At 37.2% G+C, this 27,022-nt stretch overlaps 1 protein-coding gene across 1 annotated transcript in view; it reads right to left on the bottom strand.

Moving 5' to 3' along the window:
* Nucleotides 1-27,022, bottom strand: part of CSMD1 (CUB and Sushi multiple domains 1) — a 2,087,969-nt gene that overhangs the window by 346,588 nt on the left and 1,714,359 nt on the right. Inside the window, exons 24-25 of the mRNA XM_049902971.1 lie at nt 11,747-11,938; nt 11,151-11,277 (exon numbers count right to left, since the gene is read on the bottom strand). Coding sequence (XP_049758928.1) covers nt 11,151-11,277; nt 11,747-11,938 — 319 coding nt within the window. The remainder of the gene's footprint in view (nt 1-11,150; nt 11,278-11,746; nt 11,939-27,022) is intronic.

Genomic DNA, 27,022 nt, shown 5'->3' with positions numbered 1-27,022 from the left:
TAGGTGGCCGCTCACAGGCTTTTAAGACCCCAGACGCTACTCACCAAAGTAGAATGTAGAACATTTTCTTTATAGCTATGTTATACCAGTTGAGGTAGATGTTTCCTGAGACCATGGTCTGCACAGCCCTCAGCCCAGCAACTCGGTCCCTCCAGGGAGTTTGGATGTGTCAATGGAGCTTGCATGACCTTGTCTTTGTCAAGTTGTGCTGGCTTCCCCAGTATCGTGTACTGTCTTAACCTTCACCAGAGTTACCACTTATCTGTTGTCTACTTAGTGTTTTTCCTTCCTACCCCTCCCCTTCCTAGTAACCATCAGAGATTCTTTTCGTGTGTAAACCTTTTCATGAGTTTTTATAGTAGTGGTCTCATGCAGTATTTGTCCTTTTGAGATTGATTTATTTCACTCAGCATAATGCCCTCCTGATTCATCCATGTTGTGAGATGTTTTGCTGATTCATTATTGTTGTTTATTGTTGTGTAGTATTTCATTGTGTGTATTACCATAGTTCGTTTATTCATTCATCTGTTGACGGGCATCTAGGTTGTTTCCATCTTTTTGCTACTGTGAACAATGCTGCAATGAACATGGGTGTGCATATGTCTATTTGTGTGACAGCTCTTATTTCTCTAGGATATATTCCTAGGAGTGGGATTGCTGGATCATATGGTATTTCCATTTCTAGATTTTTAAGAAAGCGTCATATCGTTTTTCAAAAGCATCATATCGTTTTCCAAATTGGATCTCTTACGCCCTGCTGGTGGGAATGGTTGTATCATTTTTCCACCAGCAGGGCATAAGAGTTCCAACCTCCCCGCAGCCTCTCCAACATTAGTTATTTTGTTTTTTTTTTCTTTTTTTTTGATTCATGCCAGTAATATCAGGGTGAGATAGTATCTCGTTGTTTTGATCTGCATTTCTCTAATGACTAATGATTGCGAACACTTCTTCATGTATGTGTTAGCAAACTTGAATGTCTTCTTTGGTGAGGGGTCTGTTCATATCCTTTGCCCATTTTTTAGTTGGATTATCTGTTTTTTTTTGTAGAGGTGTTAGATTTTCCTGTAGATTTTAGAGATTAGACCTTTGTTGGATTTGTCATAGCCAAAAATGTTTTCCCAGTATGTAAGTTCTCTTTTTACTCTTTTGGTGAAATCTTTTGATGAGCATAAGCATTTAATTTTTAGATGATCCCAGTTGTCTAGCTTATCTTCTGGAGTTTGTATGTTGTTAGTTATGGTTTGTATCCTGTTAATGCCATTTATTAAGGCCTCTAGCATTGATCCTACTTTTTTCTTCTTTGATCTTTACAGTTTTTGGTTCTATATTTAGGTCTTTGATCCATTGAATTAGTTTTCGTTTATGGTGTGAGGTCCTGTTTCATTTTTTTTGCAGACGGCCATTCAGTTTTGTTAGCACCATTTGTGAAAAAGGCTGTCTTTTCCCCATTTGATGGACTTTGGGTCCTTGTTGAAGATTAGGTGACTGTAGGTGGATGGATTTACACCTGGGTTCCCAATTCTGTTCCGTTGGTCAGTGTATCTGTTGTTTTACCAGTACCAGGCTGTTTTGACTACCATAGCTGTATAGTAGATTCTGAGGTCAGGTAGTGGGAGTCCTCCTACTTCATTCTTCTTCAGTAGTGCTTTACTTATCCGGGGCTTCTTCCCTTTCCATATAAAGTGAATGATTAGTTTGAAAAATACTTTTTAGAATTTTTATTTTTCTGTAACACTTTTATATTATTTCAAAATAAAGAAATATACCTTTGTCTGTCACATAAAATGAGCTTGAATTTATTCTTCATATAATGAACAGACAAAAGAGGTTTTTTTGTTTAGCAGATAAATTGAACAGTTTTGCTTGATAGAAGGATTTATATTAAGTCAGGTAAAAACATTTGCACTATTTGAATGAGCAAAAATATTTCTAGAAATTTATTCTAAGGTATTAGAAACACAAGCAAAGGTTTACTGCAAGACTACTTCTCAAATCCTTATATATATATAATATCAAGTATTAGAAATAACATAAATAACAGTGAAAAATTGATGACAATTAATTATACACCTCCACAGTATAGAACGTGTATAGATACATGGTAGACATGTGCTAATGTGATAACAGTGATGTCTGGGTATGGGAATTATGTATAATTTATTTATTTTTTAACTTTTTCAAAATGTCTAGATGTCGATTAATTTTGCAGTCATTTAAAATGATTTTTTCTTATTAACAAAATAAAACAGTTTGCTTAAAATGGTAACAGTGGATGAGAGAGGGGAGCTGTCACAGGACGAAGATATCGTAACAGACCTAATGAATTATGAAGGTCTGGAAAGGGAAGTACTAGCAGAGATGGGGTCGGGGAGATGTATTTGGGAGCCTTCAGAGACAGAAATAACGGGGCATAATGATCAGTGGAAACCCTGGTGGCATAGTGGTTAAGTGCTACAGCTGCTAACCAAGAGGTCGGCAGTTCAAATCCACCCGGTGCTCCTCGTAAACTCTATGGGGCAGTTCTACTCTGTCCTACAGGGTCCCTATGAGTCAGAATCGACTCGACGGCAATGGGTTTAATGATCAACTGAATGTAGTTGGGAGAGAAGATTTTCATGATACTAAGGGGTCTAGCTTGAATGTCTTTATACATGATTATGACATTAACAAAGACATTCAGAAGGAGGGTACGTTTTGAAGGGAAATACTGAGCCAAGAAGAGGAAACTGATTATTTTTAGATGGGATAATAAGAATGAAATACTAACTGAGGAGTTGGCATTTTAACCAGGCCCTAAAAGATGAGAGGAATCTACAGGTGTGGATATGAGGAGAAAACCAGGGAAAGCCTAGGTCAAGACAGAGCTGCCATAGCGTAGGCTGTGAGCAGAAACTAACGCTTCTTCGACACTGAAACATGAAGTGTGAGTGTAGAAGACAAACTTTTATGGGCCTTATCAGCCATATCACTTAGGACATCACAGTTCTGGTTAAGGAGCTTACACTAGCTGATTAGCAATGGCAGTGTTTAAGCAATTCACAAGGGCCAAGGGTAGCCTTGAAAATTCATTTGGGAAAACATTAAATTAAGACAAAAGTAATGGGAGCTTTATATAAGGAACTGATATGGAACATAAGAAAAGAAACATAAACCAATATTGAACTGACAAGGCTTTTATTTCACGTTCCACTTTTTTCAGCATCTATTATGAAGAAATTTGGAGACCTTGCGTGGCACAAATAGTTAAGTGCTCAACTGCTAGCCCAAAGATTGGCTGTTTGAGCCCCTTCAGAGGTACCTTGGAAGACAAGCCTGGTGACCTGCTTCTGAAAGGCCACGGCCTTGAAAAACCCTATGGAGCAGTTCTACTCTGCACACCTGGGTCGCCATGAGTTGGAATCAAGTCAATGGCAACAAACAACATGGAGAGATTTAATGTAATTCACCAAAAGAATTCCGTAAGATAATATACTAATGCATTTTTTTTTAAGACGGAAAGAGTTGAAGATTTGGGAAAAAGGAATAAGGAAAAGATAATACTGAATATTAAAATCTCTAGCCTGTTGGAGGACAATAGAAGTATTAACAGAAACAAGGACTGAAAAAGTACAAACAGGCCTGTAAGAAACAATAATGATAATGAACTCGAAGTGTCTGGGGTTTATTTGGAAACTCTGGTGGCGTAGTGCTTAAGTGCTACAGCTGCTAACCAAAGGGTTGGCAGTTGGAATCAGCCAGGCGCTCCTTGGAAACTCTATGGGGCAGTTCTACTCTGTCCTATAGGGTTGCTTTAAGTCAGAATTGACTCGACGGCACTGGATTTGGTTTTTTTGGTTTTGGGGTATATTTGTGAGGAGTTGTGCTGTAAGAAGTTGAAAAATTATGACAGGATCCAGGGAGAGATGCCTTCGTAGAAGACAGAGAATATCCCATAAGTAGAGCCTATGGGACCAAATTAACTTCTCAGTGTATCCACCTATGGGATGTGATTTCAGGAGCATCTAGAAATGTTGCCCTGATTAAAAGTAACATCACTTTAAGAATTGGCTTTCCTAGTGTCCTTAATAAAAATATAAATATGCAATGAATTCATAATTTAACACACTAATATTAGTTTCTTATGGAAGCCAATATCCCCTTTCCCTCCAAGATCAAGGAAATTGACTGGAACTTGTTTTATGGACCTAGAGCTTTAGTGAAAGGAGGAAATACGCCCAAATTGAAACACTCTTCCCTTTGATCTCCTCATTTCACAGGATAACCAGAGTTGTTTCCACTGATGTAAGGTTAGGTAACGTGAAGCGGTCCTTGTTTTGCAATAGAGTGCAGGCTGAAACCACTCAAAGGGATATTAGCAATCAACGGGAAAGATTACAAATATTCCATGACCTTTAATGGTTTCTGGTTTCTGTCAAAACAGTAAAAATTCACTTACTTTTGGCTACAAACACATAGAAAATTAAAAAAAAAAAAGATAGTGAGCCTAATATTTGTCTAAAAAAAAAAAGTTGTCATCTAGTTAACTTCAACTCTTGATGACCCCATGTGTGTCAGGGTAGAACTGTCCTCCATAGGGTTGATTTTCCTGAAGTAGATCTCCAGGCATTTCTTTCAAGGCGCTACTGGTGGACTGGACTGCAAAACTTTCAGTTAGCAGCTGAGCACATTAACCATGTGCCCCACCCAGGGACTCCAATTGCTTGCCTAGTACCCTGTAACTTAAAACATTTGAAACACTGAGAATTAAAATGTTTTATCTCTTGGTAAAAAACTTATCATGAATCATCTGAACAGTGTTTGCCACCTTATTCTTGCCACATAACTTACGATTTGGCTCAGCTATGTTTTCTAAGCCTTCGAGAATTGGCATGTTCCTTCCTAAGTTTGGATCTGCTTCCCACATTTTATCTTCTATGCTTTCTATGTTCTGAAATATCTCCAAGCATTTCTTTGATGCCTTTGTCTGGTCACCTCCCCGAGGACATCATCATCCTTTTCTTCACAGCCACTTTCTTATGTCACAAGTTCACCTTCTCTTTGTTCCTCTGGCTACACGTCTGTCGTCTCTTGAGCAGACAGTGTGAACGTTCCCACGGCCAGCTGGTTCTCCCGTAACTCCGTTCACCTTCAATAAGTACTGCACTTCCAGCCCTACCGCTTTTCGTTTCTTTGTTGCACTTTCTTCTTTGTTGGCCAATTCTCCCTTCTGATTATCCATATTTGTTAAATGTCACTCGGAGACAAGAAGGCAACACAACTACACACTTTTCTGTCTGTGCATGAACTGAGTAACAGGTATACAGAGAGCAGTCACTGACGTGATTAATCACTTACCATGATGCATATCTGTTACTTACACATGGATTTGGGGAGTGAAGAGCTAGCAGCAAACTTGGCAATTTCTCACATTTAATATAATGTGATAACTGGAATTCAAATCATGTTGTTGAGGGACTGGTGTTATTTAACTAAACTGTGTAACTGCAGTTGTGCACACCAGAACCTTGTGGGTGAGGGGTGCCTGGAGCCTGGTTCCACTGACTCGTTCTCTCCTCAGTGATTGGTAAGGGACGTTACACCCAGCAGATACCACCAGGACCCCAAACTAAGGAGGTGTGAGGGCAAACTCTGTAGCCCTTCTGCCCTTTTCTTTTGATGACTGGTATTCTCTTGACCGGTTATTTTCTCACATTATCTACAAAATGATGTGACATATTCAGTTGTGGTCTTAATTGGAAAGAGAGGATTTGGCATGCTTTGATTGCAGACCCCAAGCCTGTCAATCACGTTACCAAAGGGAGACCAACCCATGATCCAACCATGTTTACTAAGCCTGGACATCCAGATTTGAGATAAGCACCTCATGAAGGGAGTTCATTTGCCTGCCATTTCCTCTTGAGTATATTTCTTATAGAGACTTTGAAGGCTTGTCAAAAACAGATTAATACGATTCTGGATGTCCTGACTAGATCTTACATTAATCTTTCTACAACCCCAAGTGCTGCCCAAAAATAAATTAAGGACACACAGAAGGGAGACCAGGATCACCAATGTGAATTTCATTTTCTTTAAATGCCTGCCTGGGACCAGTTTTGACAATCTTGAAAAATTTTTGAAATGATTCTAATGTTTTAAATACTGCAAAAGCTTTTTAAAAATAAGTTCCTTCAACTATACTACCAAAAACAATTTCTTGCTAATTATTACAAACAGAAATATTTCCAAAGAGAGCTTTCCAGACAAATTACACTTGCAGAAAAGCAATTAAAATTAAGGAACAATATACACATGTGATTATGTAAAACATAGTCTCTAATGTTGCTTGCTGAAGATGTTTATAATGCTGCTACTTTTATTACATAAATTATAGCTGTCCTCAGCAATGAAATACATGAGGTCTCTTAGAGAAATGTTTACACGTAACACTTAATGTGGCTAAATTTACTACAATGTTTCGTGATTATTTAATTAAATTCTGCTCAGGTAACTGCTTTATAGCATGTATGTTAAAATTGTAAACCTTTTCCAAATCCAAGTAGCCTATAATAATAACTATTTTGGGGGTTTCTATTACTTTGAATAAAAAGTCATAACAATATACAATCAGTAGTTGCTCTAGGCCTCAATGAAATCAAAGCAGGCCCATTAATAATTGGCCTGAAGAATTGAAACCAGCATTTTTTACATTTTCTGATATCTTGTTTTTTACTTTTCTTTGGGGAGTGAAAAACATTAACATTAAAAAATTACAGCATGCATGCTGAGCAATGAATTCCATTTATATTAACATTTTCTTAATACTTAACATTAATCCCTGGACTCATGTTATATTACTGATAAATTCCTCATTTTCAAGTATAGAGTGTAAGTAATATTGGCTGGAATACCAATGAAATAACTAAGACTTCGTAAGCTAGGCAACAAAGCTAAGACCAGAACCTATTTTTCTGAGTCTTAGTATAATTTTAAGCCTAAAATTACACATTATGTTCTTTTAAGCGGGCTATTTTCCAACCTCAGCCTAAAAAAAATACTATTTCCTTAAAGAAAAACAACTTAATCACTGGAAATATTTTTGTATGAAGTTGAATATCATTTTAGAAATTAATTATAAATACTAATGTTTCCCTCTTAATTTCCATAGTAGAAACAAATTTGTCTTAATTTTTTTAAATCTGTTTATAAATTTGATAATGTAAACATACATTATCATTCAAATGCATATATTTATATATTTTGAAAGAATTAGTGTATGCAATCTTTTTTTTCATTTTGCCTCAGAGAAAATGTTAATGGTTAATTATCATAGTTCATGATATAAAAAGTTATACATTTTCCATTACTTTACACCATTCTTTATTACTTTTTCTCTTTTCTTATTGAAATGCTAATGAAGTATTACTTTCACCTGCAAAGTGTGACTTCACCTCTTTGCACCATCTTTGCATTTAGGAGAAGACATTGCTCATTCTAAGTCTAGGAAACAGATCGCAAGGGAAACTAAGAGGCACAGAGATGTGAAAGTAGATTCTGTTTGTGTAAAGTTATTCCACTAACCATAAGTAATTTCTAGGATTTTGGAAAATCAAAATCACTCTAATGGCTTTTATATTACTGAAATCAAGTGTTCAAGAGTTCAAAATTAGGAACGGATATTTATTTTAATGGAAAAGTAACTTCATTGATGTTCATGAAGAATACAAAATGTTAAATTAAATTACTCAAATGCATTTCATTTTTTGTCTCAATACATCAATTAATTTTCTAATTAATCATTGATCTTGATTTAGGACACAGTTTACTTCTTTTAAATGGGTTATTATAAAATGGAAAACCTGGCGGCATAGTGGTTAAGAGCTATGGCAGCTAACCAATTTTTCAATGGGTTATTATAAAATAACACATACTTGAAGTTATTATAAAATAACACATACTTTAAGTTCTGTCTCTTGCTCCTCTTACATAGTAAGAACATTTCTTACATAGGGTTTGAAAATGGTAATAGTTTAGGCTGTGTAAGTTTACTCATCCTCAAAGTGTTAACGTGATTAAATAAAAAGTAAAATAAATGAATTTTGAAGAGGGTGAATATCAGAGTGAACTGTGTGCATAAACACATGCCAAACCTTTTGCTATCAAGTTGATTCTGACCCATAGTAACCCCATAGGGCAGAGTAGAACTGCCCCGTAGGATTTCCAAGGAGCAGCTGGTGGATTCAAGCTGAGACCTTTTGGTGAGCAGCCGAGCTCTTAACCACTGCACCACCAGGGCCCTCAAACACATGCCAGTTGCCTCAAAATTCCTAGTAGCAATAAGACCACTGGGATGAGCCTACTATCCGATCTGATTGGGTTGTACACACAAGGTACTTCAACAGTGTTGGCAATTAAAAACTGTTATTATTAATTGTAGGAGGTACATAGTACACGAGAACAGATTACTCATAGAAACCAAACAGTGAACAAACAGAACAGATTACTTATAGAAAGCAAACAGTAAACAAGAACAGATTTGAGGTGAGCCAGCCACTTCTAACCCTGTGACTACCCTACTTAGCATCATAGCGGAGGAACTCACTTATGTCTAAAAAGGGATCCACTCACCCTTCTCAAATTACCCGTATCATGTTCTGTGTCAATCAGCAGGCATGCCATGGACCATGTGTCAGCAGGTGTCTCTCTACCTCAGTAGGTATGTCATCAGCTCAGGTCAGATGTGATATGATTGTCTCTCTCTCTCTTCCTATCTATCTCTGTCCATGGCTTTTCTTGGCCAGCTCTGGTCCCCTGTGATTGCTGGTGCAGCTCACAACCAGCAGCTTGGGAACAACCCTGGGCCAATGACAGGGTTAGGCCAGCATTATGACAGCTCTCCAGGCAAAATTTTAATGGTAACCCCTTTACAGTGTATGCCCAAGACTCTGCTCCGTTGGCGACCTCCTGCCCAGAGGTACCCAGCTCCGCTCCTTGGATTGACTCTGCTCACCACAGTCATCTTCTCCTTGGCCAACTCCGCCCACTGCCACCATCTGCCAGTCTCCCGGTTCCCATCGCCAGCACCACTGCTGCCATTTCTCTGCTGCTTGGCTATGCTGTGCTTGTCATCGTTTCTCTTGGTCTTCAGTGTTATCCACTCAGAGAGTGTTTCCAGCTCAGTGCTACCACTCTTGATCTGTATTACAGCTCTTCTAGGAGGCTGTCAGCACACAACCCATGTCCAAAGGACACAATACTCTCCTGGGTCTCAAAAGCCTCTATGAGATTGGCCGCTTATACAGGAAAATTCCTTACCAATTTCAGGGAGTGGCATTCATAAACCCACCAATTCTTTACACAAATCCTAACTTGCCAAACCTATTAGGTGGATCTGCAAGCCTTTTATGCAGATAGTAAACAGATAAATCCCTTGCAAGCCGCTTATGTGGATAGTAAACCAACCACAAACCAAAAAAACAAACCCAGCGCCATCGGGTCGATTCTGACTCACAGCGACCCTAAAGGACAGAGTAGAACTGCCAATCCCTTGAAAAACTGCCAAACAATCATTTTGGGAGAATTACAAACCGAGGGCCAGAAAGGCCACATAAGAAAAAAAAAAAAACCATGCCACAACAAAGAGGAACAGAGCCTTGTGGAACAGAATATACACCTGCGTTTATTTCACCGTTTCCCATTTCATTTTTACTGTTATGAAGTTATAGTACTGTGAGTCTATGATCTCTACGTAATATAAATTACTAAGTTTATATGAATTTATCAATGCTTCCATCCTTCCATCTCCCCCAGAAAGAGGTTTCTGGCTTTGATTTCTCAATGTATTTATCTTCACAGATGTTGAGAAGGAGCCGGCTTAACCAGAGAGGCTCATCTCATCTTTGGTGGGAGCAATAGCACAGGGTGAGGGACCAAAATCAGGGACATGCCAGTTAAGACTGGTGCAGAAGGGGTAAAGCGGAAACACAAAAAAACCAACCAACTGCTGCGGGGTCGGCTCCAACTCACAGTGACCTAGAGGACAGAGTAGAACTGCCCCATAGGGCTTCCAAGGAGCAGCTGGTGAATTCAAACTGCCGACTCTTTGGTTAGCAACCAAACATTTAACCACTGTGCCACCAGGGCTCTAGCAAAGCAGTAGGGTTTTTTAAAAAAATGAATTCTGTAGAGAGATTTAGGAACAGATACAATGAAAATAGAAAGTTAATTGAAGGCGAAAATGGAGATTTTAAGAAGTTTTTTTGGAGACTGTGTTCGTTTTTATTTCACTGAGAGCTATAATTAAAGAATGACTTATTTTGAAATAACTTTGTTTTATGGACTATTATTTTAACTTAATTTTCAGACTACAACCTGGAGACTTGCTTCAAAAATATTACTTTCGTTACTTGTTAACTTAATGGCTTAAATGGTTAAAAAAAAAATCCACCATAATAATTTAGAACTATCACTTAAAATAGGGCAATCATTTTTGTTTACACATTTGGACAATTTTCTGCAGTTTTTAATTATTTTTGTAACTTTATATAGCAATACTTCTTGTTCCATCTCTAGCTTCTATCTTTAGATTGCCAAATGACCACAACTTCCGGGCATCCCTGGATACATGGCCTTTTCAATATGACTTCACGACTCTTCCCATTAATGTACGGAATCTATTTCTTCATGCCTCGAATCTTGTCTTGATCATGAAAGTTGCTTTGGCAAATGGCTTTTTGCAAAGGCAGGCAGAAGTGTGAAAGTTTTCTACCTCTGGCTACTAAGAACCCTTCCACTAAGTGAATAAACATGAGTTTTTTTTTTTTAGCCTACTGAGGGCAGAGGAACCCTGTGCAGGGGTCCAGCCAGCCCAGCTGAGCCCAGACCCATCAGTCAAGCTGCTCCAGGTCAGAAGTCAGGAGCAGATGAACAGCTGTTATCGAGCACCAACATGTTTTGGTAGTAGTTTATTATACAGCAAAAGCTGACACCTAATTTACACCAGTTTTGGAGGGATATCAATGTAAGAAAGTGAACCAAAGAAAGATTTAGCCATACTTTTAAGTTTTCTTCTTTAGCTCAGAAACTTATTTCTTACCCTGGATAAGAGATACACTATGTCCACTAAATAATAGAAGACATATCTTGAATCACTGAAACAAAAATAGAACAAATACCTGATGGTCTTTCCTGGGTCAGCCTCTATAATCCAAGTACAGTGGAGGTTGTTGTCATAGGGAGCTGGGTAACCCGGAGACAATATGCGCCCCGAAGTGGCCACGTGGATCCGACCACCACATTCCGCTGTAAGAGATTTGGAAATGTGGGAAAATCTGCTCTAGATATTACAGTGCCCAGCAACTTTTAAAAACCAAGACAATCATTTCTGTATTCTATCCCCAAGAAAATATCACATTAATTCTCTTTATCATTTCCCTTCTTTACTTCTTCCCAACTATTATCCTGATGAAAAGGAATAATACTTGAGTAATTACAGTTGAGAAGATAAAACACTTAAGACCCATGCCATAATTATAACAATATGTCTGTGCATATATTCTTAATAAAACAGTACTAGGAAATCTGTTTCCACACATGAAAAAAAAAACTCACGAATCTCCTGAATACATAGAAACACAAACTGGAAAAAGAGTATCAAAAAAAAAAAAAAAAAAAACTCTCCTCTTCCAAAAGGTGAAGGCAAAGCAATAGGGCAGCTACTGCTCTTGGGTGGAGCTTTTGTTTAGTCATCTAAACCGGCTCTCAAACTCACCTACGCAAGATGGCAGCGGTTTATCCCACACCCTGCGGTCTCCACTCAGGCAAGTCAGAGTGTTGCCGCCGTGCATGGCGTACCCTGGGTTACAACTGTACAGAACCGTGGTGTCAGTAAAGTGGCCTTCATCTCGGATCTTGTAGCCGTAGTTAGGAACTCCTGGGTCTTCACATTTTACCAGATCAAAGCCTGCAAGAAAGAAAGGGAGAGAAAGAGTGGAACTAAAATAAGAATGTATGTTAACATTAAAGGAAAGACGAAATACACTTGGTTGTCAAATGTTCCTTGAAATAGAAAAAGAAAAGAAAACTGTTTATTTAAAAAGAATAAGAGGAATATAGGCCTTTTTTGGATTTATTTGTTAACCTTTTGTTGTTTCTTCAAGCTTGAAGACCTTATTTGTTTCACTGTATTTATATATTGGAGTCTCCAGGTGGTGCAAGTAGTTAACATGCTCAGCTGCTAACTGAAAGGTTGAAGGTTTGAGTTCACTCAGAGGCAGCTCAGAAGACCTGGTGACCCAATTCCCAAAAATAAGCCACTGAAACTTGACAGAATATGGTTCCTTTCTGACACACACACAGTTGCCCGCCATGAATCAGAATATACTCATCGCAATTGGTTTTTACTGGTTATTTCTATATTAAGGAGAATCTTTGTTCAAAGAGTTACAAACCATCGTCTGTTAAACCAGTTATAATCTATAGCTCCAGCCAGCATATTGGAGTCTTAGAGTGAGTCTCAAAGCCTTATCTGACTAAACTGCATGTTTCTGTTGCTTTCAAATCCCCTCTCTCACCCTGGCACATTGAAAAGGGTAGAAGGCAGCAGTCGGTGCCACCAGGGCTCTTTTCAGGAACTTTACTGCCAGTGCTCATTTTAACTCAAAATCAGGAGCCACAGCCTTCATGACAACTTCCCCCAAACTCCAAGATCTTGAGCTTTGTGGGAAATGAAAAGGTTGCTCCTGCCCACGAGAGACTGTGGACTCATGAATTACCAACTGCCGTATACTTCACGGTACACAGTTATGGGGCTCTTGAGCAACCCATGCACAATGCAAGCTCCACAAATGAATCATTATAATGACTTTGTCAGACTAGGCTCTTAAACTCAAAGAATAGACGGCGGCGATGAAGATTTAGCACCTGCAGTCCTAAGAGCTGTACGTTCCTTATGTGAGACAATATTTTAAGATGAACGTGCTCTTTTTGCTCAGACTGTCTGTCAAACTTGCATTCTGAGATGCCTTCCATTGAAGAAAATAATCTTAAATTAACAATTTAATTGTGTCCTGACGATCTCTAAAAAATCAAGTCCGGATTCTGCATCTATTTGTATAGGGGAAAGAAAAGAGTGCAAATTTGATGATTTCCACTCAGATTCTAAGGAGAGTTTTCTTCTATGAAATGTCAGCATTAGGCTTACCAAGTGTGTATTTAAGAAATCAAAACAATTTTAATTCAAGATGCAAAAATGTAAGAGCATGAGAGTGTATCAACTCTCGTGCAAAACAAATAAATAAAAGCCACAAAGGACAGTAGGAATTAAGGAAAATTTAAGGGCCCTAAGCACATTTTTTTTTTTTTTCAAATCACATAGTTTCAAGGACAGTGATAATATCAGAGTATCTCCAACCTGTCTGCATAGGACCAAGACAACTGGGGAGAGCATGAGACATTACACTATTGTATTAATTACGACAAACAACTATTGAATATTAGGGTCATAAGAGGCCTTACGGATTATTCAGCCCTCTTCTCTTCTTTTTTTAAAGAAGGCAAAAAACACTGAAGCTTTTTGTTGTTTTACTTGATTTTGGGGTTTTGAGATAACAGGATCTGCACAATGCTTTAGAAAGCAGTACCCACCCAGGGTGACAGAAATGGGAAACAATGGTAAAAACAAACAAACAAACCCGGAATTGGAATGAAACAAACAAACCCAGAATTGGAATGACTACTTAGAAAGTGATTTCCATAGATGGCTCTTTGAGTAAGGCTCCAATGATAATAATAGATAACTTTTCTAGGGACCATTTTGGATTCCAATTAGGTATGGTGAGTGTCAAGTGCCAATGGGAATTAATTGAGAATACTCATTAGACAAACAAAATTCAGGAATATAAAAAGTATAGATAAAATTTTTTTTTTTAATTTCCTATTTAATCATACAACTGTAACAGGACCTTGTTGCTGTTAGTTACCATTGAGTTAGCTCTGACTCATGGTGACCTTGTGTATAACAGAAAGAAACGTTGCCCAGTCTTGTGCCATCTTCATGCTCGTAGGGTACATTAAGAAATCTATGCAAAGGGTACAAGCTCAAATGCTAATGGGACCTTGAAGCCTATGTAATAACTGTGGCAGAGGGCTGTGAGATGCTGACTGTTACAACCAGCACCTCTGTGGTGGCCACAACCTGTTGTCACACTGAAATTCACAGTGGTGTGACTCCAGCTTATCTTTCAAGAGACACTAGAAATGTGGGCTGTTAAGGCTATAAAACTGCTTGTTGAATAAGTAAATATTCTGAAAGTGAAGATGTATAAAATACACAATTAGATTGTTAAATCTAGATATAAATAACATTAAAAGAGTTAGATAGTTTAGTAATTTTTTTAAAAAATTGCATAAATGTCTGGCATCATTTATACTTGTCAAGTGGTGGTAAAGGCTTTATTTAGACTCAGAAAGGAGGAAATTTGGCATATTCCATCTAATCCTTTTAAATTAAGCTTTGAAACACATACATTTGCTGGGCATGATTAAAGCCTGGACAGGAAGTGGTCTAGGTAAATTTTCCAAGACTTTTCATTTTGAAAATAGATTCTTTCCTGACGATAGGTGGTTATATGGAAGGGTATTTGACAAAAGATTTTATTTCATGGAGACGTATGACTGTTTTGATAAAATAATGGCACAGATTTTCCTCTGGGAATTACAAACCATCTCATTAGTTTATAGCCGTAAGCTTTGCGGATAGTTTATTGATATCAATGCTTAAAATGTCATTCAGAAGATCCCTTTATATTTAGACACTATGACCTTTAAAGACTTCAATTGAGTAAATCACCAAAGTTCTAAAATCCAAAACTATACTCATTTTAAAATTATTTGAAGAAAGGTTTTTCCTGCCCAAAAATTTTCATTAAAGCCATTTTTGGAGCAAGGGTGGCAGAAATATCAAAAACCACACAAGCAAACAAATAAAGATGTACCAATAAAAATGCCTACTGAACTTTATTTGGGTTGGATTTTTAAGTGAAATTTCTGTTTTGTTGCTTTTTCTCATATTACTCAATCATAAAGGTTTATTTTTCCTGACCACATCTTGTCATGTAGACAGGTTAAACCAAGCTATTTGTGACCTTCCCCTACCGGTTGTCTGGTTTTTCTTATAATGCCTTCTATTATTTTTTTTAAAAGATCACTTAAGTCCTTGATGGCACCCTCAATTGATTATTTTGTAAAATGTCTTACTCTTGATTACTAAATGCCTGAAGCTTCTAGACCTACCCAGTATCATTATATGATATGTATTCCTCTTCCCTGCCAGGAAGTTAAAAGTGTTTGGAGATTCCAGAATACGGTTTTCCAATTTTCAGTTCACTGAAGAGAGTTTTGTTCTCTCAAAGCTTCTCACACTTTAACAATTTCATGCATAGCTACAGGTGGAAACACAGACACTTATACATAGAGAAAATATTGGCAGTCACCTTGATAAATCTCTTGAAAGGACCAGAGTAAAACCTCTAGCCATGCTAAGCTTGTAGGTTTGTTTCGCTTGAGCTGGGAACGAGCTTAGCCTGACTATTGGGGAATACACTGCAGCTTCTACAATTTACACGAGGCCACCTAACACCATGAGATGTTAAGTACCTCTCAGGATCCCTTGACCGGTTAGACTTTGATCCAGTACGTCAGACAATTTGACTCCTGGTCTCTTATTCTGTTTGCATACACTAGGATTGCAGCCCTAGCTCTCTGCCCCTCTGACCGTACATTTAAATGGAGTCACTTCAATTGCTTGCTATATGGTTAAAAAGTAATATAGTATCATTGCCTCCTTTTGAAAATTTCAACGCTTCTTTTAAATATTGATAAAATAAGTTGAATTGGTGTGTAATAGCAGAATTCTCAAATGACATAAAATCATATGCTGTAGCTCTGTGGTCGAAGAAATTATATTTAGATCTCCAACTATATTCCTCCAAGGAAGAGATATTTCAACTTTAATTTGAATTTAAAATGTCTGAGCTTGATCAGCCTTAAAAATGCTAGAGAGCAAAAACTTTAAAAATATACAGCTATCTTCTTGCCTATCCTGAGTTTCCAAGAAATCATTGTATGAATACTGTATCTTCTTTATGCTGTAGATCCTCTAAAATATTAAATTATTTGTGTAAAAATGCTATCTATAAGAAGGTACAATTGCTGCTTGAATCTATTAGGTCATGCTATTTCTTTCCGTTTTCCAGTAATTTCTTCTACAGTCATATCAGCAGCAAAGGTGCTCTGGACAAAACGTTCTATTCAATATAAGTTCCAGCAATCAGGCTGGTGAAAAGTATGACTCCATACCCTTTGCAGTAATTAACCAGTCTTAATATTTTTAAAGATTAAATTCTGTATATCATCAAAGTCTAACCAAATATTAGTGTTACAAGATGCTTACTTTTAACTTTCAAGTATTTGGACTGGTTTTTGTCTTCCAAATGAAGCACTTTTGTGTTAAGAAAAAAAAAAAAGGAAATCTGCTCCAGACTTAATCCATTTCATCATTTAGGCTGAACAATGAGGGCTGGAATGATGTGAGCTTATTCAGAGTCTATTTAGGCAACTCTTGAGCACGTACTTTCATGCTCAGATGAGCTTTGAAACATAACTGAAGAAGAATATTTGTGATTTATGAATCTCCGATATCATCTGTACTGAGGAACTGAAAAATTCAAACATTCATAGAAAGCTATTATTTCATAACTTTACCCTAGACTTATTTACTTCATTTTGGATAATGTCATTTTTGGTAAATATTTCCTTAATAATCTAAGAAATGCTGTGCAAAAAAAAAAAAAAGAATATTTTCACACTAATATTCAGTAAAGGAAAACTATATTGAAAGCTGAAATATTCCTTTTTTAATTAATTTTCTTTATTTGTAGTCATCTGGAAAGAAAAGGTGTACAGGAGGAGGTCACTGGTTAAACTTATTTTTGTGGTTCACTTGAGAAGTAAAATTCTACAATACTGTATTACTTAAAATACTTGGCTGATCTGCTTTTTCAAACAAACTGTTATTCAAGAATGAAATTCTGGGTGCAGTACGTGTCTTTGATTTTTAAAGTACCTGTTTTTTTTATCAGTAACTTCATTCTACTTGGATCAACAGTCAAAGTCCATGAAAGCATCGGTCAAGTCATCTGCTGAAAAAGACCTCTTCTAAGTTATGAAAAGCAAAGCTGTCACTTTGATGACTAAGATGTGCTTCATCTAAACCATGGTCTTTTCAACCACTTCATATGCATCTGAAAGTTGGACAATGAGAAAGGAAAACGGAAGAAATGATGCATCCGGATATAGGTGTTGGCAAAGAATACTTCATATACTGTGGACTGTCAAAAGAATGAACAAATCAGTCTAAGAAGAAATACAGCCACAATGCTCCTGAGAAGCAAGGATGGAGAAACTTTGACTCATTTACTCTGGGCGCATCATCAGGAAAGACCAGTCGCTAGAAAAAGATACTATGGTTGGTAAATTGGAGAGTAGGTGAAGGCGGAAGAGGTCCTTCAGAGGCAAATCGAAGGTATGGTGGGTATGGCATGTGTCCTTGGTGCCACTTGGAGAGGGAGTGGGAACCACTGAGCCGTTTTTATAAACCCTATATGACCCAATGGCATTCCTCAAGCATGGTAAACACAAAGGGGTAGCGGGGTACGAGAGAGGCAATGAGGGAGGCACTTGCCCCCGGCACAAGTCCAGTGGGGCATCAGATGAGCCACAGAATGACATTCCAAGGCTCCACAGACATTAAATGTGCCTGAGAGGCAGCCGGACAAGAGAGGGAAATGTGTTTTTGTTGATACGTCGCCACTATCAACATCTATTTGTCTTGAAATTGGGGGTGGGGGGGTGGGGGTAGTGTATAACTTAGAGATTGCCCTGGGTGCTTGAATCGGGGGGCAAACAACTTAGAGATTGCCCCTGGGTGCTCATTACCCTCACTGTTGCCCTGCAGAGGCACAATTTCAGTGCCTGCAGATCTGCCTCTGGAGCCCTCAATGAGATGGGTTGGTACAGTGGCCAAATAAGGGACCAGAACATAGCAGCAAACAGAAGCAGCCATGACGACACAGGGCTAGGCAAGGTTTAGTTTAGACATAAGGTCACTATGAACCAAGTCAAGGGCAAGTAACAACAACTAATTTTTTTTTTTTTTTTTTTTAGCTAGAGCTATTATTGGTTTCAAATTGATTTCTTTTGTCAGCTTTGTTTTTTTTTCCACTAAATCATTTCTCTTCCTCCTCTTTATTAAGCATTATTTTTGCTGCTATTATTGTGTGATTATGTGAGCAGTTTTCATAGAAAGATACTCCAATTATCCCAAAAATAGCAAAAGTCAACAGGATGGTAATGATGTTTAAACATTAAATTGGACTTGTGAGCTCCCAAGTGAAACGCCAAAGAGTTGTTAAAGTTTCGATTAGAAATCAGATAACCAAAAAATTTCCTATTTTTCTGGTACCATCTTGGTTTTTATAAAGTGAGTTACTAAGTAATTGTAAAGCAAGCTAATCACAGCTAAGAATTCCCTTAGCCAATCTTGAAATAGTGTATAATTCTAAATATATTGTGATATATAAATCCAAATGTTTAACGAGTTCTGACTGTGCAGAGCCAAGTAATTCAAATTATTAATGTCAGTTTTGAAAAGTTTTCATGAAAGAATTCAAATTATTCAGCTTCTCACTGATTTTAAATATTCTATCAAAAAAAAAAAAAAAACCTGCTGCTGTAGAGCCAATTCCGACTCATAGCAACTCGATAGGACAGAGTAGATCTGCCTTGCAGGGTTTACAAAGCTGTAATTCCTTACAGAAGCAGACTGGCATATCTTTCTCTTGAGGAGTGGCTGGCAGGTTTCAATTGAAGACTTTTTGATTAGCAGCTGAATGCTTTAACTACTGAGTCATCAGGGCTCAATCATTACACAACTATTGTCAGTGCGGACAACATTTACACCTAGAGGCCCTGAGAATGGGGGAATTTGGAGCAGTATCAGGATCAGTCATAAAAATGGAGGACATGGAAGTGAATGGACTGACTCATTTCACTCAATCTAAATGAGTTTTTAATTGCATCCTATTGGTGGATATTGTTCTAACTTATTCACAGTGTCAAAAGCTTCTAATCAGTACAGTGACTGATTTTTCAATACATATTTATTATTGCTTCTGAGCCAGGACTTTGCTGGGCAGTGTGGGTAGAGGTGAATAAAACAGGGCCCCTATATCCCACAATCAAATTGGTTACACAGTTGAGAAAAATATTTTTAAGGCAGTAAGATAGATGTTATAATAGAGGTTGGTGTGAAGATCAAGAGAGACATAAAAGCAAGCCACTAAAGGCTGGAGGGGTTGGGTAAAGCTTTGTAGAAGAGATAAAATTTGAACTGGTCTAGAAGGATGAGTAGACATTCCGCCAGCCAGAAAATCAGAGGAAGTATACTCCAGAGAGAAGCATCTTTACAAAAGCACAGAGGTTTGGAAGAATGTGGTATAACCTGGGAGTGCAAAACAATTTGTCATAACATTGTATCTGCCAAGCTTTGTTTTAAATATGTGGAGATTGGGATGGGGATAGAGAATGTAGGATACACAGAAAGGGTATGGGCAAGATTGGAAAGGGTTATTTTACAACGCCAAAGAGTTTAGAGCTATTCAATACATGATGGAAAACAACAACAACAGATGTTTACACAAAGATGTGACACAAATATATTTGTATTTCAGAGAGATAGTAGCAAAATGGAGTATGGATTGGAGTGGAACAAGCATAGGCAGGAAGACTACAAAGACATTTCTTTAAAACCAAAAGAGACCTATATAAATGGAAAAACATACCATGCTCTTGGATGGGTAGACTCAATATTGTGAAAATGTCAATTCTACATAAAGCAATCTAAAAATAAAATGCAATCCCGATCCAAATACCAATAGCATTCTTTAAAGGAATGGAAAAAACTAGTCACTAAATTTATATGGAAAGAGAAGAGACCCCGGATAAGGAAAGCACTATCGAAGAAGAAGAATAAAGTAGGAGAACTTGTACTATCTGACCTCAGAATACACTATACAGCTAAGGTAGTCAAAACAGCCTCCTACTGGTACGATGGCAGACACATTGACCAATGGAACAGAATTGAGAACCCAGATGTAAATCCATCCACCTAGGGTCACCTGATCTTTGACGAGAACCCAGAGTCCATTAAATGGGGAAAAGACAGTCTTTTTAACAAACGGTGCAGACAAAACTGAATGTCCATCTGCAAAAAAATGAAACCTCACATCTAATTCAAAATGGATCAAAGTCCTAAATACTAAACCCAATAATAAAAATCACAGAAGAAACAATAGGGTCAACGCTAGAGGCCCTGATACACAGCATAAATAGCATACAAACCATAAATAGCAATATAAAAATACCAGAAGATAAGCTAGATAACTGAAATCTTCTAAAAATTAAACACTTATGCTCATCAAAAGTCTTCACCAAAAGAGTAAGAAAACAACCTACAGGCTAAGAAGAAAATTTGGCTATAACAAATCTGACAAAGGTCTAATCTCTAAAACCTACAGGAAAATCCAACACTTCTACAATGAAAAGACAAATAATCCAATTAAAAAATCAGCAAAGGATATGAACAGGCGCTTCACCAAAGAAGACATTCGAGCAGCTAACAGATGCACGGGAAAATGCTCACAGTCACTAGCCAGTAACACAAACCCATTGCTGTTGAGTGCATTCTGACTCATGGTGGCCCTATAGGACAGAGTAGAACTGTGTCATAGAGTTTCCAAGGAGCAGCTGGTTGATTTGAACTACCAATCTTTTGGTTAACGACAGAGCTTTTTAACCACTGTGCCACCAGGGCTCTGACCAGCCATTAGAGAAATGTAAATCAAAACCACAATTAGATGCTATCTCACCCTGACATTACTGGCAGGAATCAAAAAAAAGAGAAAACAAATGTCGGTGAGGCTGCCTGGAGATTAGAATTCTTATGCACTGCTGGTGCAAATAAAAAATGGTACAACCATTTTGGAAAACGGTATGGCAACCCCTTGAAAAGCTAGAAATCTAAATACCGTTGAGCCAGCAGTCCCACTCCTATATTCCTAGGAATATATCCTAGAGAAATTAGAGCCATCACACATACACATATGCATACCCATGTTCATTGTATTGTTCGCAATAGCAAAAAGATGGAAACAATCTAAGTGCCCATCAGTAGGTGAATGGATAAACAAACGAAGGTACACACACACAATGGAATACTATGCAATGATAAACAACAATGATGAATCTGTGAAACATCTCACAATATGGATGAATCTGGAGGGCATTATGTTAAGTGAATTAAGTCAATCACAAAAGGACAAATGTTGTATAAGACTACTATTATAAAAACTCATGAAAAGGTTTACACACAAAAAGAAACAATCTTTGATGATTACAAGAGGGAGAGAGGAGTGAGGAGGGAAAAACCCTAAGTAGACAGTAGATAAGGGGTAACTATGGAGAAGGGTAAGAGTATATAATACTGGGGAAGTCAGCACAGCTTGTCCAAGGCAAGGTCATGGAAGCTCCATAGACACATCCAAACTCCCTGAGGGACCGAATGACTGGGCTGAGGGCTGCGGACCATGGTCTTGGGTAACATTTAGCTCAATTAGCATAACATAGTTTATAAATAAAATGTTCTATATTCTCCTTTGGTGGGTAGTGTCTGAGGTCTTAAAAGTTTGTGAGTGGCCATCTACGATATTCCACTGGTCTCACCTTGTCTGGAACAAGAGAGAATGAAAAAAACTAAAGACACAAGGGAAAGATTAGTCCAAAGGACTAATGGACAACAAGTACTACAACCTCCATAAGACTGAGTCCAGTACATCTAGATGGTGCTTGGCTACCACCACCAACTGCTCTGACAGGGATCACAATAGAGGTTCCTGAACAGAGCTGGAGAAAAATGTAGAAAAAAATTTAACTCACACACACACACACATACACACACACAAAACCAGACTTACTGGTCTCACAGAGACTAGAAAAAAAACGAGAGTATGGCCCCTAGACTCCCTTTTAACTCAGTACTGAAGTCACTCTTGCGGTTCACCCTTCAGCCAAATATTAGACAGGCCCATAAAACAAAATGAGACTAAATGGTCACACCAGCTAGGGGCAAGGATGAGAAGGCAGGAGGGACAGGAAAGCTGGTGAAGGGGAACCCAAGGTTGAGCATGGAGAGTGCTGACATGTTGTCGGGGGTGGCAATCAGTGTCACAAAATAATATGTGTATTAGTTTTTTAGTGAGAAATGAATTTGCTCTGTAAACCCTCATCTAAGATACAATTAAAAAAAAAAGAAAGATATTTCCTTAACACTGAAAGTGAAGCTGTGTTGGTGGGGATGTAGGTTAGTGAATGAGGTAAGATTAAGAGTGCATATAAAACACACAAATACATTGTGGTACAAATGGAGCTTGAGAGATGAGGCGAGGTGAAAGGCTAGGTAGTTGAGAGAAGGTCTGTGATGTGGAAAGGAGATAAGAGGGGAAAGATCAGTGCTCACAGGGAGATGGGTGGAGAGAAGAGAAGCCCCCATACTACAGACTTCTAAATATTAGTGTTATTTCATCATATTAATCCAGGAAAGCAATACAATTCTCTATTGACAGCTTCTATGAAATAATTAAAAATAAATATGTATTGAACATCTTTTGAGTATAGAGCAAAGAAATCTCAGTCCTTATGGAGCTTCTGGTCCAACAGGGAAATTAGACATGATAACAAATCCAGACATAGAGTGTAATAAGTACACAAGTAATGTAAATATGCAAAACTGAATCAACATTGACACTTAATCATAAAAACACGTTCACTCTTATCTCTAGCATATTTGTATTCTCTGTTGTCAACCGTCTTTATTTTCATTAGCTCTTCTATTTTTTTTACCTAATTATATGTGTTGTATCCACTTATTCATATATTGGGAGTAAGGAGTGGGGTGAGACACAGAAAGTTTTTATTTGTTATTTTCAATAGAAGTTTCTATAACTCCTCCTATTATGTAGAATCAGCCTAGAGTTTTCTGATAAATGTTAGTGTTTGTCCAGTATTACTACTCAAAATGTTACACATTTTAATTTTAAGTAAAAATGCTGATGTGAAAAATACTACTCTGAATACAAAGGTAAAAAAAAAAGCCTTTAAATATTATCTTCCTAAAATACATTTTTTATTTCTGTCATATGATAAAAGTAACAAATTATATATAATAGTTTTGTAATATTTCATTTTATTGATAAAATATTTGAGAGTATAATTCCTTAATATAACGTATTTTTGCATGTGTATGCATTCTGATATATTAACGAATATTAAAGTGAAAAAAGATAATTTAGCGGAGAACGCATATTTGGCATATCTTATTCTCCAACCTACAACTTTAATTTATTAATTAAATCACTTAGTTAACCTATATTTATGAAGTGCCTACACCACTTCAGATATTTTCCTAGGTTCTAAAGATCAAAAAATAATTAACCTCAGTCCTTGCCCACCAGGAGCTCACATTCTGTACAGAAAGAACAATAACATATAACACCAGTCAACATATTACATACTAAAGGGACAGCCATTCGTCAGTTCAACAGACAATATTAAAAACTACATATATTTTTCCACATGATACCACACAATATTTACAAGTATAGACACAGTCCTGCTCTTCAGGGCTCATGCTTTAATTGGAAGTCTTAAAGTTACTTGACAGAGTACTTGGGAGAGCACAGCAGACAAGCATTAAGTCTTTAGCTGGCAATCAGAGGAGTTCTGTGAGCTGGGGCCTCACGGTTCCTTCTGCAGGGTTTCTGTGAAAGCAGGATAGTAGTACAGCCAACCCATTTATAGGCAGCCACACAGCATGAAATATGGCTGCTTCTAAATGAGCCACCTGTACTGTCCACAGAGCACATGGATGACTGCAAATTAACACATGCCATGCTGGACGACGGGTGTTTCTTTCAGTTTCACAAATATAAAAACACACATACACATATACCTACATTCGTTAATACAAAGGGATCTCCAGAAGCTGAAGTACAATGAAATGAGTTCAGCCAACCATACATTACATTTAATTACATAGAATGTAATTGGATTACGTTCAGAACATATCGTAAAACGGAATGGTGGGTTTTACCTTTCTTACATGCAGCATAATTTATGAAACAACCACCTCTTTAGTAGGGTCTGTTTTATTTGTCTAGGAATAAATAACATGTCTTAAAAATATAAAAGTCAACATGTTTTTACTTTAAACCCTGAAACTCACTAATTGCTTAAAATTCCTTGACTATTCCAAGTATCTGATTAGCGTTGACTCTTTAGAATTTAGCCCTGGGAATTTGCATCCCTGAAGAATCTTCATGGCCAAATACAAGGTGAAGAATAACTACAAATTGTCACAGTACATACTTATATAATGTGATATCAAGACAGGATATAAATTAAAACTAGATTGAATATAGATTTTGTTAGCTTGTAAAATTAAATATCAAAATAAAAAGCCAAAAGAAATAACAAGGTGGCAAGTAAAAGATAGACCTAGAAATGTATCCCAAATACATTAATTGAAACATATATCAATTACATTATAATACAGCTGCATATTTTTTGTCAACAGCATGCATTTTCTCCAAAGATTTTTCTTAGGAAACAAACATTTAGGTCATTTTGATTAATTATATAATTATTTTAAAATGTAGGAAACCTTTCAGAATTTTTTTTTTTTTTTTTTTTTGCCCATTTGCTTAAGAAAAACTGAATCCATTAGATGAAAATGGTAGAAAAATATGGAAGGAGGTGAATTAGGAACACGTCAATGAGTAATTCGCTTTAAAAACAAGTTTACTAGTTATACAGGATTCTTAGCATATAATTTTAATTTCCATTTTTGGATTTATCTAAATCCCAATGTTACTTACGCTTTTTTTTTTTTTTAATATATAAGAATACCAAATTGACAAACTCTTCATTTTTTTTAACTTTTTTTTTTTTTTTTTTACTTCAATAGAGAAATACAAGTTATGGTTAATTTATTATTTTTGCCCATGGAGTTAAGTATCTACTATATGCTTAGGGACCAAAAGAATAAACTTGGCACAGTTTTGCCAGGTGTATATTTCAATGGGAAACCCTGGTGGCGTAGCAGTTAAGTGCTATGGCTGCTAACCAAAGGGTTGGCAGTTCGAATCTGTCAGGTGCTCCTCGGAATGAGGAGCCCTGGTGGTGCAGTGGTTAAGAGCCACGGCTACTAACCAAAAGGCTGGCAATTCAAGTCCACCGGCCACTCCTTGAAAACCCTATGGGGCAGTTTTACTTTGTCCTGTAGGGTCGCTATGATGATAAGGGGTTTGTTTTTATTTATTTATTACATTTCAACGAAGATGATCAGGGAAGAGAACAGACACTCTCAAATTAAAAGGAGGGGACGGTAACTAGTATTTACAGAACACATACTCCGTGTTACACAACAAGCAGCTTTGTCTATGTTATCCCTTTTAATCCTTAAACAATCTTACACAGTAGTTAAGATTACTAAATCCTAAGCAAGACAGACTGGAGCTTTGTCGTAGTTGAAATAAACGTCGCGTTAAGAAAACTTCAGGTTCTTTTTAGGAGTACTCAGGACAAACCATTTAACAAACAGGTAACTTTCAAGCTTTAGTCAAGGAGTAAAAGGTCAAAATTTGGGAAAGAAGAAGTCAGGAAGAAGTGAGTTGAAAGAACAATCAAGCCTTATAAGAGGATGCCTTCTGCTACAGAGTGAAGGAGTGAATTCCGTTTGACCTGTGGATGTGCTGTTCTTATTGGTAAAAGTCATGTGTAAACTAAGACACATGCTGATAAACATTTGTGATATTTTTTTCTCATTTGCTAAGAAAGAATCCCTAGATTGTGCCAAAAAAAAAAAAAATGTGGAAAATAGGAATGACAATCATTTTTTAAAGTTTCATTGAGGGTTTAAAATTCATCAAGAACACTTCTTCACTTATAAATTAAACATTAAATTTTCCTTTCTGCATAAATGTTTATGATATTGGAACAAGAACCTAATATGTAAATACATCTATGGCAAATTTAGCCATAATATGATGAACATCACATTAACCCTCAAGAGGTAACTAACTAGTGACAAGAGTTGATTCATGAGTATTTAATCTTCTTTCCTCTCCTTAGTTTATCTTTTTACTCTTTGCCAAAAATATATACACATACATGCATGCATACATACAAACATACATACATATGTAAGTCAGAGAAAAAGGCATAGGGATCTATACTGGGCAATCTCAAAAAACCCTGGGTGGAAGAAGTAGAAGCATTGATGAATGAAATGATCCACACTGGCAGAGAGTCCGAGAACACGCCAATTAGGTGACGAGTTGGGCCAGGGGCACTGGGGCTAGTTAGGAGGGGGCTGGGGACTAATTAAATAAGGAGGGGCATCTGAATTGACCCTGATAATGTACTGAACTAAGTCCTAGAATTCATTTTCCTTTGCCTTGTGTTAAATGTGAATGGTAATGTTTACTTCTTCCTGCCCCCATATTGTAGAGGAGTTTTATAAGGAAAAGTAAAGGATTTATGGAAATACTTTGAGCTCTTTGTAAGTAAACTCCGTGTAAATATAAGGGATTATCAACAATGCTTGAATTTATTGCTGCTGTTATTATTCATATGTTGTTACTTTTATTATTCTGTGACAAATAAATACAAAGCAATTGTCAAACCATATGCCATAATGTACCACCTCAAGCAAAACAGTGAAGTCATCAATCCCTAGAAGTGACAGCCACAACTAGACCACTGCTGGCACCTCATAGCATTAGGGAGTAAGAATATCGGTCCTCATTTTAATATCTCATTCTTCCAAAGAACTTCGGTAGGAGTGACTGCCATCATCAGCCTAATTGTGACTTGT

The sequence above is a fragment of the Elephas maximus genome, chromosome 12, assembly GCF_024166365.1.
Source record: "Elephas maximus indicus isolate mEleMax1 chromosome 12, mEleMax1 primary haplotype, whole genome shotgun sequence".
Taxonomy (NCBI): Eukaryota; Metazoa; Chordata; class Mammalia; order Proboscidea; family Elephantidae; genus Elephas; species Elephas maximus.
This window is presented reverse-complemented; position numbering and strand designations above follow the sequence as displayed.